The sequence below is a fragment of the Pelophylax lessonae genome, assembly GCF_965119305.1.
Source record: "Pelophylax lessonae genome assembly, chromosome: 4".
Classification (NCBI taxonomy): Eukaryota; Metazoa; Chordata; class Amphibia; order Anura; family Ranidae; genus Pelophylax; species Pelophylax lessonae.
The window spans coordinates 584,770,692-584,786,267 of NC_138771.1; the positions used below are offsets into that span (position 1 = coordinate 584,770,692).

The 15,576-nt window shown below is 45.0% G+C and overlaps 1 protein-coding gene across 2 annotated transcripts in view; it reads right to left on the bottom strand.

Moving 5' to 3' along the window:
* Positions 1-5,722: 5,722 nt before the first annotated feature.
* COLGALT1 (collagen beta(1-O)galactosyltransferase 1) overlaps positions 5,723-15,576 on the bottom strand; it is a 100,557-nt gene continuing 90,703 nt past the window's right edge. For both annotated transcript variants that reach the window (XM_082252727.1, XM_082252728.1), the window contains one exon: positions 5,723-6,454. In XM_082252727.1, the coding sequence (XP_082108853.1) occupies positions 6,187-6,454 (268 nt within the window). In that variant the 3' untranslated portion in view covers positions 5,723-6,186. The remainder of the gene's footprint in view (positions 6,455-15,576) is intronic.

Below are 15,576 nucleotides of genomic sequence, written 5' to 3' on the forward strand. Positions count from 1 at the left end.
CCTCCAATCTATCACTACACACCCTTCCTGGGTGGGGAACCTACAGAGTCTGTAAGATCTTGATGTACAGACCCCAATATTCATTTACCGGAACGTGTGCCACATGGAAAGCACAACGATCCTACGCATCACTTACAAAGTCTTCTCTGCTGTCACAAGCAAGAAAGGAGAAAACCCTAAACATAAGCCCAAAGCCATCCAAATTTTTTAATTTTCATTGAAGGAATAACACACAAATGTATTGTAAAAATTATTTATTGAAAAACAAAAGCACAAAAATATATAGAACTCTGTAAACAAAAGCTGGTCACCAGTACTGGGTTTGAGAGGACCGAATTGCATTTCAAGCACCCCCTTCCACCACCTTGGCATCAGCAAGAGTCTCCCTATAGTCAGGAAAGGTTTAATCCCTCATTTTTAACAAACTTTTCTATCCTATAAGACTTTCAATACTGCTATCACTCCAGAGAGTTTTTGGAGATTATATCGCTGGACAATATACTTAAGTGAGACTGAATCTTCAATGGGAGTGCAGCTCCATATTGTGGCCTGTAGAAGTCACTGTTGGCAATGCCATTCAATGAGAGCTTCTGATCCACTAAAAAGATACCTGGTTAGTTTATCGAATATCAGATTAGGTCTACTAGAAATGCCATGTTACATTTCAGCACTAGAAGTACCACTATTATTAGGAACTCCATTCCTTTAACTGTGCGAATCTGCAATTACTGTACCAAGGCGTGTATGGTGTTAGAAGTCTAACTTTGCCTGCTGTCCTTGGCAATCAAAGGACACTGTACTACTTTTACAGCTTTGAGGTTGGAAAATAAAATGGGGAAGTTAACCGGATGCTATTAGGGATAAGATCAGGCTCATTAGGATCCTACTTCGAATCCACCCAAGCAAGTTTGCCTGGAAGCTGTCACTATGCTGGGCCAATCATAAATGGCTGAGGCATTCCCTGCCCTGCAGTCGAATATATACATAGCTCCTGCAAAGTATTGGATCAGTACAGGTGACAGCTTCCTGGTGGGCTCAATCGGGTGAGTTTGGACTAGGAGCTGAATATGCATGAGCTCATCCCTAGTTGCTATGAACAACATGAAAACTACTTGTTTATAAGTCAGACCCATAGTACGCAGTGGCCAGATCTTTCTGCACTGCACACAGGAAGCTTTCTGTAAATTTTGCAGAAGAGGTGGTCACCCACTTTAGGTTTTTGTTTAAAAGTGAAAGCTAAAACAAAATACAGATACATATAAGCAGAATTCTTGTGGCTCAATAATTGAATGTTTGGTCTGCAGAACCTCAGACAAAGAGCTAAATGCACAGCTGAAATCCATGTAAGTGATATGCTTTAATTATAATTAAAAAGACAATATTGGGTTCTTAAATGCTAATGTTAGATTATTATGTTCACTTACTAAAATGTGTTATCTTCATAAAGAGGTTTTTAGAACGAATGCTTTTGGAAGATCTTGCTATGGAGTCTGTAGAGAGGGAATAGTCTTCCAACATTCTACAGCACTCTGTCAGGCTGATTAGGTCTTCCAAAATAAGAGAAATGAATAATGCCCCGTACACACGTACCGATTTTCGGCCGTAAAGATTCGGCCGACGACCGATTGTAGGCTTGTTAGTATGATGCTTCCAACAGCCGACAGCGCATTTTCGGCCGAACAGAATCTGTCGTGCAAGCATTAAAATTTTTGTTGGCCAACACCAGAACGGCCGATTGTTCGCCAGTCAGTACAGATTTCGGCCGACAGACAGCAGATTTGCAAGACTGGGCATGCTTAGAAAAGAAAAAAGACAAGGAAAGTTAACTATCACATAACATCACTTCTGCAGTCGGCTGTTGTTGGCCAACAAAATTTGTGTGCAGTCTTTTGCACTTTTCAACAGACAAGACAGCCCTGGACAAAAGACGGCCGATCATTCGGCCGACGATCGGTACGTGTGTACGGGGCTTTTCTCTTGGAACTGTTAATGTGCGACTTGTTCTGTGTATATCAACTATGTAAAAGCTGTTTGCCTGCAGTTCCACATCAAATTTTACCTATTTCCACACTAGAGGCAAACATTTGGGGAGTATTGGCAAGCAAATCACTTTAAAGAAGTGAATTTCCTAACACAGTACTACAAAAGCATGTAGGTCCTTTGACTTCTTCACGCATGTGAGATTGAATGCTATTGGTGGCTGAGAGAAACGGCTTTGTATTGTCTTCCATTTTTTTTTTTTTAAAAAACACATTAGGTCATCTGTATGTGATGCAGGATCCAGCCGTAGGTGTGTTTGAGATCTCCACTTATATATTATAAGCCAGTGTTCTAAAATCACCAGATTATTAACAAAAGGGATTGGTGTGGCCTGATGAACTATAGTAAGGACTTGATGGAAAACTGAAGTACTATGCAGGTAGGCTGTGCTCCCCATACACAACTCTAAGTTTTATTTTTAATTATGATTGACATGTGCCTGTAAATTTTCAGTAAAAAAAAATTTAAGTCGGTGAGCCCTTATCTCCTGTTGGGTGTAACCACAGTTCATTTAGATCAGTGCTCTAACAATTTGAGGTTACTATTGGCCATGAACTAGACCTCATCTACAGGAACAAATTACCTGATTAGATCAGTTATTTGACATCAGTGGAGACCTTTACTTCAAAATGAACAAAATCTAGCAATAAGGATGGATACACCTCGTTAATAGGGGGTGTGGGTGGCATGGTAGGCCCATCCAAGAGTGTTTCAGAAAAAGCTGAAGTTGGCCCATTATGCGGGGCGCCACCAGGACCATGACATGGGCGCGTTGGGATTTAAGATAAGTGAGGACCGCATATCTCTTATTCTGGTCATGGATCCTGCAGACTGTCCATAGCAGTGGAGACCTTTAACTCCACTATATTGTACTAGCCCCAGTAACAGCAATCCTGCTCTCTCAGAAGTTTTGATGGCCCTACAATACCCATGACATTTTCAGCATATAAGCTTAAAATTTCTGTTGCAGTAAGGTTATGTATTCACAGCCAACTGTCCTGGTAGGTCTGCTGGTGACTTCTGTTACTAAACCCAGGAGCCTGCATTCACATTATCTGGTCTCCCATCGTACACAGAACATGGAAATGCACTTATTTTAGTAAATATAAACTGCTAAATACCTTTTGTCATCAGCCGTATATAGCAGTCTTGTGATTTCTATCAGTGTCTGGCTTAAAGCTTGCAGGAGGAGTTTTCATTCTCCTCTGATTGTCTTATGAGGCTGCAGGAACCCTGACCCCCTGTGTGGACAGTGCTAAATAGCCCTGTGCTGATCACATGCACTCTCCCAAGAAAAAAAAAAACTCTCTAGAAACAGACACCAAACTGAGCATGAGCAGCTTGTCCCCTACCCCCTGTACTATCCAGAGATGAGTTGGGGACAATGGAAGTAGGGGAGGATCAAAAAAGACTGGATCAAACAGCCTTTTTAAACAATGCAGAGGATTAACCCTTAGGTTCCACTGCGGGTATAACAAGCATGCTTTACTGCATATACAGACTGATTTTACTGCTGTGGGTTTATTACCACTTCAAGTACATTTCTGTGCTCACCTTAGCAGGTAAAGGTGTCCTAGGTTCACAGAACAGGTGCCTGTGCCCAAGCTCACGGGATCTTCAGAGTATCCCATAGGCCTCGCTGAGTATCCCATAAAAAAAACACTGACCACCAATTCTCTGTTTGATCCCAGGTCAACCCTCCTCTCACAGCTTCCCAGTGGCTACCAATTACAATAGGCAGCCTCACTAGCCAACAGGAACGCAAAGGTGCCAGGCCAAAAATGAACCATGGAAGTAACATGGTCGTTTCAAGCAGAATACCCAGTTTTAACCTGTGGCTTCACCTGCTAATCATTATAATAATCAAAATAGAGAATATACAGAAGCCCTTAGGAGAATGGATCACTATTTTCTGTAACTCGCTTTTCATACTGCATTTTACTGATTGAAATGTGAGGATAGGGGGAGGCCCATGCTAAGGCCCATGCTAAGTGAACAATTTATGCAGCTTGATACTAGAGCAAATCTCTTCACCTAAAAGAAAAAAAAAAGGATTTACGGACTGGTTTTTCTATGAAGGATATTGGTCTGTAGCACCCATTTTCCCTTCAAGCTTCTGACATTATCTCCATCAGGTTTCCTGTTAACTGATAAGCTGTACCTCTTGTTCCTGTTTTTGGTTGTGTTGTATTTGGTTGCACAAAAAGGGGTATATCTCAGGACACCAACCTAACGTCTTACTTCCCCATTCATAGTGTTGAGAGCACATAAGACCAATCTGGAGTCACCAGCTGCATTATTACAAAATGAGGCTCAATATATTCATCAGACAAGAAAACCCAGCACGGTCTTGCTCTTGGTTTAGAAAGGTTAAGCAGTTACAATACCAGCTTATGTAGATACATGAAATCTGGTAATTTAAATACCACAGCCAACCTGAGAAGCCATAGGGCTCTTTCACACGGGCGTTCCGTATGTCCGTTTTTCATCCCATCCGTTTGCAGATGAAAAACGGACATAATGTATCTCTATGTAAATACGGATGTCAGCGGATGATCATCCTCTGACATCCGTTTTTTGTCAGTTCGGTTTTTTTGAACGGAGGAGAACCCTATTTTTTCTTCCTTTCAAAAAACGGAACGGAAGCAAAAACGGATGTCAGTGGTGTCATCCGCAGACATCCGTATTTACATAGACATGCATTATGTCAGTTTTTCATCCGCAAACGGATGGGATGAAAAATGGACATACGGACCGGATGACACAAGTGTCATCCGTGTCCGTTACAAAAAAAAAAAAAGGACCTGATCGGGTAAAAAAAAAGGAACGCCCCCTCATGGACCGAAGTATGGCACAGAGGGATATATAATGTGGGGTAGGGGTTGGATACACAGTGCAGACAACCTTCTTAAAGCCTTCTAGAAGATGCTCAAGTTCCTCCACCCCAAACTCACGCATCCATGTCTTGATGGACCTTGCTTTGTGCACTGGTGTGCAGTCATGTTGGAATCGGAAGGGCCAACCCCAAACTGTTCCCACAAAGTTAGGAGCATGAAAGTGTCCAAAATATCATGGTATGCTGACACTGGAACTAAAGGGCTCAACCCCTGAAAAACAACCCCACACCATAATCCCCCTCCATCAAATGATTTGGACCATTGCACAAAGAAAGGTCCATAAAAGACATGAATGAGTGAGTTTGGGGTGGAGGAACTTCACTGGCCTGCACAGAGTTCTCACCTCAACTAAATTAGAGCGAAATCATTGTCTGACTTCACAAATGTGCTTCTGGAAGAATGGTCAAACATTCCCATAGACGCATTCCTAAACCTTGTGGACAGTCTTCCCAGAACAGTTAAAGCTGTTATAGCTGCAAAGGGTGGGCCAACCTAATATTAAACCCTACGGTCTAAGACTGGGATGCCATTAAAGTTTATGTGCGTGTAAAGGTAGGCGTCCCAATACTTTTGGTAATACAGTGTACATTCACATCCTTACTGCAATAACTGATTGCTAAATAAAAATCAGCCAAATGTGCAGGAAGACAGGGGTGCACAACCTGAGTGCTCAAAGACTGGGACGCTGGTACATTTTTGGGACTAAGAAACTTCATTAAAAAAAACAAAGAATGAGGCAGGTTGGGGTTTTCGGTATCAAAATCTGAGACTGAACACTGCCTTGTGGACTGGAGCTGCACAGCACTGACCTAGGCCAACTTATTTTTTATTTTGACCTTCTGGATTTCATTCTACCCATCATGCCCCTTAATCAGGAAGCTTTATTTTAGGGCCATTGCCATTTAAAGCAATCTTAAAAACAGCTCTGCTGCTTTTTTTCTGCATCCACAAGGATGCAGTAGATGGGGACTGTTTGCTCTTGCAATTACATAAATAATTAATATTATTATTAGTATTAACCCCGACCTCATAAGAAAAAAGACCATGTCTTCCCCAAAGATAGCTCTGCTCCCAGCTGGGCCGTTCCATGTGAAATCTGCAGAGGAGTAGTCGGTCATACAGGTGCGCATATCTGCATGTTCTTTGGTCTATCACAAAAGGTTCCGCAGCCTCACCGTTAGTAATCAAACAGCTCGCCCTGCACACAAAGCTCAGATGCTGGATGGGATCGTGGACTTGGCACAGGAGGTCAAAGCTCGTCGCGGGCGGCGCTGTCAAACGGGGAGCGGAGAGACGGGGTGTTTATGGCTTCACTGCGCAGCTTCTCCTGTTGTTGGGTCTTTCGGGACTTGGCTCTGTCCCAGTCAGTGGTCTCAGTCACGTTGTCCCACAACACAGAAGTCTCTGTGTCGCTGACGTAGCCTTCGTCTCCGGTGTAGTGAGTTGGATATAGCAGCAGAGGCTCCACAGAGAAGGCACGCAGGTCCCGCGGTGAGAAATGAGAGGAGTAATCCGATCTGTATGTAGAAAGAGAAATGGATAAAGAAAACCTATTAAAGTCCTACTGAAGTCTCACTCCATTTTATCGCTTTAAATTTCACGTAAAAGAGGACAATAAAAAAATGGATTTTTGTAAAATCTTACCGTAAAATCCTTTTCTCTTAGCTCATCGACAGACGTAGTCCTCGGTGATACACCACCTTCGGGTTATGTTACCTCCGCAGGAGCAGGACTAGACAGGAAATTAAAAAGCTCTGGCCACACCCTAGGGGCAGTCCCAGAGGGTATATCCTCTCTCTCTCTGCCTCAGCAAATCAGTTATGTGAAAAAGCAGTGCTTAGAGAATTTAACCCAACCCAACTCCAAAACAGAGGGGCGGGGACTACGTCTGTCGATGAGCTAAGAGAAAAGGATTTTACGGTAAGATTTTACAAAAATCCATTTTTCTCTAGCGCTCATCGACAGACGTAGTCCTCGGTGATACACCACCTTCGGGACGTCCCAGAGCAGTATCACAACTGAGGGGTGGGAAAATGGAAATCAAATCCCAATCTAGAAGGCCCAACCGGTGCCAATTAGAGGTTTACAATGCTCATCCTTAATGATGAGACTCAACAAAAAAATTTTTCAAACAGAAAAAAACCCTCGAGGTAGACCACCGGTCTCCTCAAATTGCGGCCTGCAAAACCTTGCGGCCAAATGAGGCATCCGCCGATGCCGTCACATCAATTTTATAGAATTTAGTAAAGGTATGTACCGACGACCAAGTGGTCGCCTTACATACCTGGACCACTGACGCCTGATGGCGAAAGGCCCAGGAAGTACTGAGCGCTCGAGTGGAGTGCGCCCTAACAGGGAACGGAGGACTCTGACCCTTAATAGAATAAGCCTGTACCACCGTTTGTCTAATCCATTTGGCAATGGTCGCGGCAGATGCAGGCAAACCCTTTCTGGGGCCATCCGTGATCACAAAAAGTGAATCCGTCTTACGGAATGATTCCGTAGCTTTCAGGTATACCCTGATTGCCCGAACCACATCCAAGGAATGCAACGCATGTTCCCGATGATGCTTGGGCTGAGGACACAAGGAAGGTAGTACAATATCTTCATTCAGATGAAAATCTGAAACCACCTTAGGAAGAAAAGATGGCTTAGGATGAAGTACTACCTTATCCCTATGAATCACTAGGTATGGGGACTGGCATGATAATGCAGCCAGTTCTGACACCCTGCGAGCAGAAGTAATAGTCACCAAGAAGGCCACCTTCTGGGATAAAGTAAGCAAGGGAATCTCCCTGATGTTTTCAAAGGGAGGTTTCTGTAGAACCGACAAAACCAAATTAAGATCCCAGGGCGGTAAGGGCGCGCGGACTGGAGGAGCCAGGTGCCGCACCCCCTGGATGAAATTCCGCACCAAGGATTTGGTAGCTAAAGGTTTCTGAAAGAAGATTGCTAATGCTGAAACTTGACCCTTGATGGTGCTCAAGGCTAGCTTCTGCTCAACCCCTTGTTGCAAAAAGGCCAATATTCGAGACACCGAATAGGTACGTGGAGGAAATCCTAAAGATTCGCACCACGCAATGTAAGTCTTCCATGTGTGATAATAGACTTTGCTGGAAGTCGCTTTCCTTGCTTTAATAAGGGTAGGAATGACTGAAGTAGACAAACCTCTGTCCTTCAGTACTTGGGTCTCAATGGCCAGGCCATTAAAACCAGCGACTGTAAAGCACGAAGGTAAATAGGTCCTAGAGACTACAGACACTCCCTGAGACGAAGTTCCCACGGAACGTCTGCGACTAACATGTCCAAGTCGGCCAGGCCGGCTTGAAGAGGCCAGCCTAGAATTTCTAGGACCACTGGCGCTGATAGGATCTGAACCAGGCGTCCCTAGAGGTATCTGGCCCCGACCATCCGAGAAAGTCTGGTCGTTTTCTGTTCCCACACATTTATCAGATACCTGATAGTTATCAGGCAAGGTGATCTTTTCTGGTTGAACCTCAGGGACCGAAGTCACCCGACTAGAGGCTACTTGGCCTATCTGGTCAATCAGATCCGATTCCTGTGAGGTATCGGGACTAATCTTAGGAAAAGGTAAAGGAAAAGATCTATACAGGGAACGGTAACTACCGCTTCCTGTACTTAAATGTTGGAAGGGAAGAATCGCACCGGTAGTAGTGGTTGATGCTCGATCTAATGTCCTGAATACCGGTGAAAACGTCCCCCCACCCTGAAATTGGGTGGGGGCGCACCTTCAGGCTGTGTACTCCTTTACTTCGGGTTTGGCTGGGTTGGTCCTCTGCTTGTCCGACCAGCCCTTCTTGAACCCTCCTGGAGGAGTCTTGCCTTTCCCGGAAGTACCAGCCGGGCGTCCTTTATGGGCGGTAAAGAAAGGTCCTCGCTTGTTGCGAGGTTCCTTAGCTTTTGCAGCCTGTGGCAAAAAAGTACTCTTGCCCCCGGTGGCATCCTTAATGATTTCATCTAGGTTGGCTCCAAATAGACGATTCCCCTGGAAAGGGAGATTAGTCAAGGTCTTTTTGGAACCTAGGTCAGCTGACCAGCATTTTAACCACAGCACACGTCTGAGGATCACTGCTAACTTAGATGCATGCCCTAACAAGGGAGTAGTGTCCAAGGCTGCGTCACAGATAAACCGTAGCCCTTGTATGATCTGTTCTATCAAATCAGATGTTTCCTGGGGAATATCTTTTCCCCTAAGATCTTGGCGTACCATCTTCGCCCATTCTGTAAGTGTCTGGGAAACTAGACCAATAACAATTACTGGTCTAAATGCTGACCCTATCAGAGAAAAGATAGTGCGGGACTCCGCTTCTATCTTTCGATCCACCGGATCCTTAAAGGACGAAGTGTCCTCCACTGGAATAACCGTGGCTTTATTCAGCCTGGAAATAGGCGGATCCACGACTGGTGGTACCGTCCATTTCTTAATGATGGATTCCTCAAACGGATAGCGTCTAGCAATACGCTTGGAAATAGTAAAGGTACGTTTAGAATGTTCCCATTCTCCTTTAATCTGATTTCCAAAACATTTAGGTACAGGAAAAGCCTTCGCCGTCTTGATGGGCTTATTAGTCCCAAAAGGCCTCTCTGTTTCAGTTGCCTCTGCCGGTAAAGCCTCAAGTTTTAAGGTTTCTTGCACTGCCACAACTAGTGCGTCCACCAATGCTTCTTCCTGAATTATAGCAGGAGAAGAAGCGTCCTCCTCACTGTCTGAGGGGGCTTTACCTGGGATAGCAGCCCTTGCAGAGGAACCTGCAACTGCAGTGACCATCTCTGAATCAGAGTCAGAGGTATCAGATAGTATAGGGGTAGGCGGGGGTCGCTTCCTTGACCCCCGTCCCTGACAGGCCGCCTCCACCCGAGCCACCATAGACTCCAAAATTGCTGTAAATGACTCTATACTCTGTACACCGGCGGGTCCCGAGGCCCCCTCGAGGGAAACAGGTGGGGGAATCTGTGTGGCAGGGTCCATAATAACTCCAGTTACTTCCTGGATGATATAATTCAAAGTAAAGAAAAACTTTTTTTTTTTTTTTTTTTTTGACCCTCAGCGCCACAAAAAACCCCTTAGTGTTACCTGCTAGGGATCCCTATCGATCGAGAGAGAGAGAGATAGACCCCCAGGCTCACCACTTGATGTTCAGAGTTGAACTGCAACAGCTTACAGCGCTGTCTTAGACAAACAGGAAGTCTTTTGGCTGGCTGCCCAGGAAGAAAGGAGGCGGCTCCGCCCCTCTGTACGCCTTCCGGCGCCTCCCCCAAGCTCCACGAGGTGTAGAATCACCTAAAACATGGCCGCCCCCATGCTGGAGACACGAGGCTACGCCAAAATGGCGGCTCGTGCGATCCAGCAAAAAAAATGGCGGCGGCCTGTGCTGACTAGCGGTGTGCTGCAGGCACACAACACTCTCTCTGCATGGGGATATGGCGTGTCTGGCGGTACCGGCCCTGGCGGACCGCATGGCCGTTCGGGAGGCCTGCTATTAGCTGGAGATCTGACTTGGAAGGCAGTCTACATGTCCATGGCTTCTGACTGGTAGGTAGCTTATACTTAACCCATAAGATTCCCAGAATGCCACAGATTACATCTTTAAAACATGTATACAATAGATTGTTAGCTCCCAAACCAAGCCTCCTGGCTTTTGCACACATAAAATCACACTCAAAGTAGGAGGATTTGTGACATGTTATAGGATAGAAAGAAACTCTTTCTTACCATACAGAGAGGGGCCCGCGTTCACCACAAAACCCGTCAGGGAAAACAGGGGGAACATACTACTCACCATACCGGAACCAGGCGGGCACCAACTCCTGACAGTACCCTCTCCACCGGGGCGGGAGGGCTGTCGACCGATACAGACGCCGTGACTCATGGTCTTTGGCGTTTCAGCGAGACGTTTAACTCGCGGGTTCAGTCCTTTAATGGGACTTTGTCGCGGCCGACTCAGCGCGGAGCTATGGCCTGCACGCGCTCGTAGGCTGAACTGGGGTGACCACCGGATCTCAACATCCAGCCCGTCGCCCAGTTCAGCTTTCTTGCTTGAAGATCTCACAGGAACACTGGAGAAAAAAAGCTGTCCAAAAATCCTTTTAGAAAAAAAAAATTTCTTGCCAGGACCTAAGATCCCAGCAAGGTATCTAGGTCCTTACTCCTAACTAGACAGAAAATAACTGATTTGCTGAGGCAGAGAGAGAGAGGATATACCCTCTGGGACTGCCCCTAGGGTGTGGCCAGAGCTTTTTAATTTCCTGTCTAGTCCTGCTCCTGCGGAGGTAACATAACCCGAAGGTGGTGTATCACCGAGGACTACGTCTGTCGATGAGCGCTAGAGAAATAGTCTTACAAACATTTTAGGATTTGTGAGCAATTTTTGTTTTTAAAAGCCTTTCCTCACACTGCAGGGCTCTGTGCTAGCAGAGTTGAGTAGCAGCCACACCCCTTAGCACAAGTGTCCTCACACTGCAGGGCTCTGTGCTAGCAGAGTTGAGTAGCAGCCACACCCCTTAGCACAAGTGTCCTCACACTGCAGGGCTCTGTGCTAGCAGAGTTGAGTAGCAGCCACACCCCTTAGCACAAGTGTCCTCACACAGACTATTATTGCAAGGAAAGAGAAGGGGCGTGTCTGACCAGGTCTGTTACAGAAAGCACCAAGTCTAAAGACGGATACACACTATACAACTTTTGTTAGATTTCCTTTAGATTTACCTTTAACTATGAAGTGCAAGGGCCGGCCTGACTGCATACAAATTGAAAGTGTTTAGATTTGACCTCATATTATATGGTTTTGGTAAATCTAAAGGAAAAAAATCTAAAGGCAAGACAATTGTATAGTGTGTATGGCCCATTAGGCAAGCCATAAGTGAACCAATTTTCTTTCCAGCAACAGAGACAGTGTTGATGGCAGAATGCCTCCCGCTGAGCTATTGCGCTCTGCCAACAGGGAGCCCTCCCTGCCCGCAGAACACAATGATTATTGCTAGAGGCTAGGGCCACCGCCAATAATCGTATGTAAAGAACTTGTTAGGCTAGTTGCATCCAAGTCAATCGATGGATTGACTTGAGTACAACCAGCCTGCCCACAGATGGATCAAATGTTGGCTGGTTCCTGCTGAACCGGACAAGATTCAATCCATCTATGGCCGGCTTAACCCTGGTGTCTACTGGACCAGGTAGTCATTTTAAGACACCCTGCACAAATGTAACAGACAAGAGGAGGCAAAACAAGAAAATGGAGCTTGTTAGTACAATCTCCATCTGACAGAATAACTTTTTCTGTCATATCAATTTGGTTTTTAAGTGGAATAGGGGAATTAGTGGCTTTCTATACACAGTACTCTTGAAATGGTTTAAAAATATTTAAATTGTCATCATTTGTAGAAAAGAATGGCTGGCTGCAGACTGATACACAAAAGTAAGCAAACCTGAGATGATTAGAATATAGGAGATACAATTGCTGACCTTTTTAAAATGCTAACTGGCTGTTATGCTGAGCCTCTGGATTTAACCCCTCGCTGCCATCACCTTAGGAGGATCTAAATGCCGGGAGGTGGAGTTGGGCTTTCCGATCATGTGACCACTGTGATTGGCTGTCATGTGATTGGAAGCTCCCAATTGTAAGCGATGATCTGAAGGTGTCCATGGCTGCCTAGTTGAGCGTACTCTCTGTGCTCAAAAAATGAATTCCCCATAGATGCATAGGTGTGATGGCTTGGTGTTAAAATAAAGCTTACCTGTAGGTTCAAGTAATATCTCCTAAACTTGCACAATTTAGGAGATTTTCACTACGACCCCCGTGCGCTTGCACGGGAGTGATGTCATCACGGCTCGGCCAATAATCGCTTATTGACCACCCCATGCAGATATACTGCAGTAGGGCGGCCCTCCTGCACAAAATCATGTACCTGCATGTGATTTCGTGCACAAAGTTGGGGGGGGGGGGGGGCGCACGTGACCCGCTAGCGACCCACTCCCGCTGATCAGAGCCAATCAGCGGGTCCCGCCGATCGTTCACAGGAGAGGCAGAACAGCGGTCTGCCTATGTAAGCAAGGCAGACTGCCGTTAAATCAGAGGAAGATGGAGATCTTGTGTTTCTGCGAAGATCTCGGTCTTCCTCCAGTTAAGCCACCCCCTACACAGTTAGTAAGCACTCCCTAGGAACACAATTAACCCTTTGATCGCCCCTGATGTTAACCCCTTCCCTGCCAGTGTCATTAGTACAGTGACTTTTTTTTTCTCTTTTTTTTTCTCCTTTTTTTTCTCCTTTTTTTTAGCACTGATTACTGTATTAGTGTCACTGGTCTCCAAAAAAGTGTCAGTTAAGTGTCCAATTTGTTCGACGCAATATCGCAGTCCTCCTAAAAATCGCTGATTGCCACCATTAATAATAAAAAATAAATAAAAAAAAAAAAACTCCATAAAAATATCCCAGTTTTTAGATTGTGCAAAGCAATCAATTTACACTTATTGGGATTTTTTTACCAAAAATATGTAACAGAATACATATTAGTCTGAATTGATTAATAAATTCGATTTTTTTACATTTTTTTTTATTGGGTATGTTTTATAGCAGAAAGTAAAAAATAGCGTTTTTTTTTTTTCAAAAATGTTGACCTTTTTTTGTTTATAGCGCAAAAAATAGAAAAAAAATCGCAGAGGTGATCAAATACCACCAAAGAAAGCTCTATTTGTGGGAAAGAAGGACAATTTTATTTGGGTGCAGCGTTGCACAACCGCGCAACTGTCAGTTAAAGGAACTGTGCCGTATCGCAAAAAAATGGCCTGGTCATGAAGGGGGGTAAACCTTCCGGGGCTGAAGTGGTTAAACTGGCTGAGTCCACAAACAGAAGGAAGATGGGAGCCCTGTCACCAATGACAGCGTGTCATTGGAGGGATTTGTTTTAAAGGACGTCTTTCATAATTCTGTTATTGGTTGAGCTAGATTTACTTCTAGTCTATTTCTAGCAGATTATGCTCCTAAGGAGGGAGAGATGGCATTCACTACTACTTTAAAGCCAACCCACAACATATATGCATGCGGCTGGCAGGAACAGGTGAACACCGACTGCCTGGGGACAAATACACAGATCAGGAAAGGCTGGGGAAAGTCAAAACTTCTTATCTGCATACTTGTTCTATGTTGACAATTCATAATAATGAAGCAAGAGCGTTATCATAGCAGCCAGGCAACCAGCATTTTCAAAAACAGAGGTCCACGATGGCAACCTCTGTTTCTCATTCGCCAATTGATTTTTATCGATCACAGTCACATCACCATAGCAGCACTAAGTTTGCAGACCATGCAGGACCCTTTCCTCAAGTTTTTTGTGGTGTGACTATAACTGAGAAGTCCTGTGTGTTACCCAAGTATTGTACTAGTACAGAGACTAAAAAGAAAACAAAATATCACTTGGTGACGGTATCCTGGCCACATACACTACAGTATATTACCAAAAGTATTGGGACGTCTGCCCTTATGCACATGAACTTTATTGTAATCCCAGTCTTAGTCCGTAGGGATCAACACTGAGTTGGCCCACCCTTTGCAGCTATAACAGCTTCAACTCTTCTGGGAAGGCTGTGCACAAGGTTTAGGAGTGTGTCTATGGGACTGTTTGACCATTCTTCCAGAAGCGCATTTGTGAGGTCAGGCACTGATTCACAGTCTCCGGTCTAATTCATCCCAAAGGTGTTCTATCGGGTTGAGGTCAGGACTCTGTGCAGGCCAGTCAAGTTCCCCCACCCCAAACTCGCTCATCCATGTCTTTATGGACCTTGTTTTGTGCACTGGTGTGCAGTTATGAACAGGAAGGGGCCATCCCCAAAACTGTTCGTACAAAGTAGGGAACATGAAATTGTTTAAAATGTCTTAGTATGCTGAAGCATTAAGAGTTCCCTTCACTGGAACTAAGGGGCCAAGTCCAACCCCTGAAATACAACCCCACACCATAATCCCCCCTCCACCAATGATTTGGACCAGTGCACAAAGCAAGATCCATAGAGACATGGCTGAGCAAGTTTGGGGTGAAGGAACTTGACTGGCCTGCACAGAGTCCTTACCTCAACCCGATAGAACCCCTTTAGGAAGAATTAGAGCAAAGACTGTGAGCCAGGCCTTCTCATCCAACATCAGTGCCTGACCTCACAAATGCACTTCTGGAAGAATGGTCAAACATTCCCATAGACACACTCCTAAACCTTGTGGACAGCCTTCCCAGAAGAGTTGAAGATGTTATAGCTGGAAAGGATGGGCCAACTCAATATTGAACCCTAAGACAGGGGTGCCATTAAAGTTCATGTGCGTGTAAAGGCAGGCGTCCCAATACTTTTAGTAATATAGTGTATGTTCTCTCATCCATCTGTCTGATTACTGATGGACCTTGTAGCAGTGGGTCCAAGTATGCAACCAATTTAGGAATTCCTGCTTTAACCCCCTTCCCGCCGATGTAACATATTTATGCGGCCCTATTTCCCTGGGATTTTTTCTGTGGGGCTGCATATATGCATATCTTCCTTCCTAGCACAGAGACCGGGGTCTCACTAGAGCCCCGGGTCCTTACTAACGCTCAAGACCCAGAACTCCAGATTCAGGATCACATGATTGCTGTGGTAGCCTCTGATTG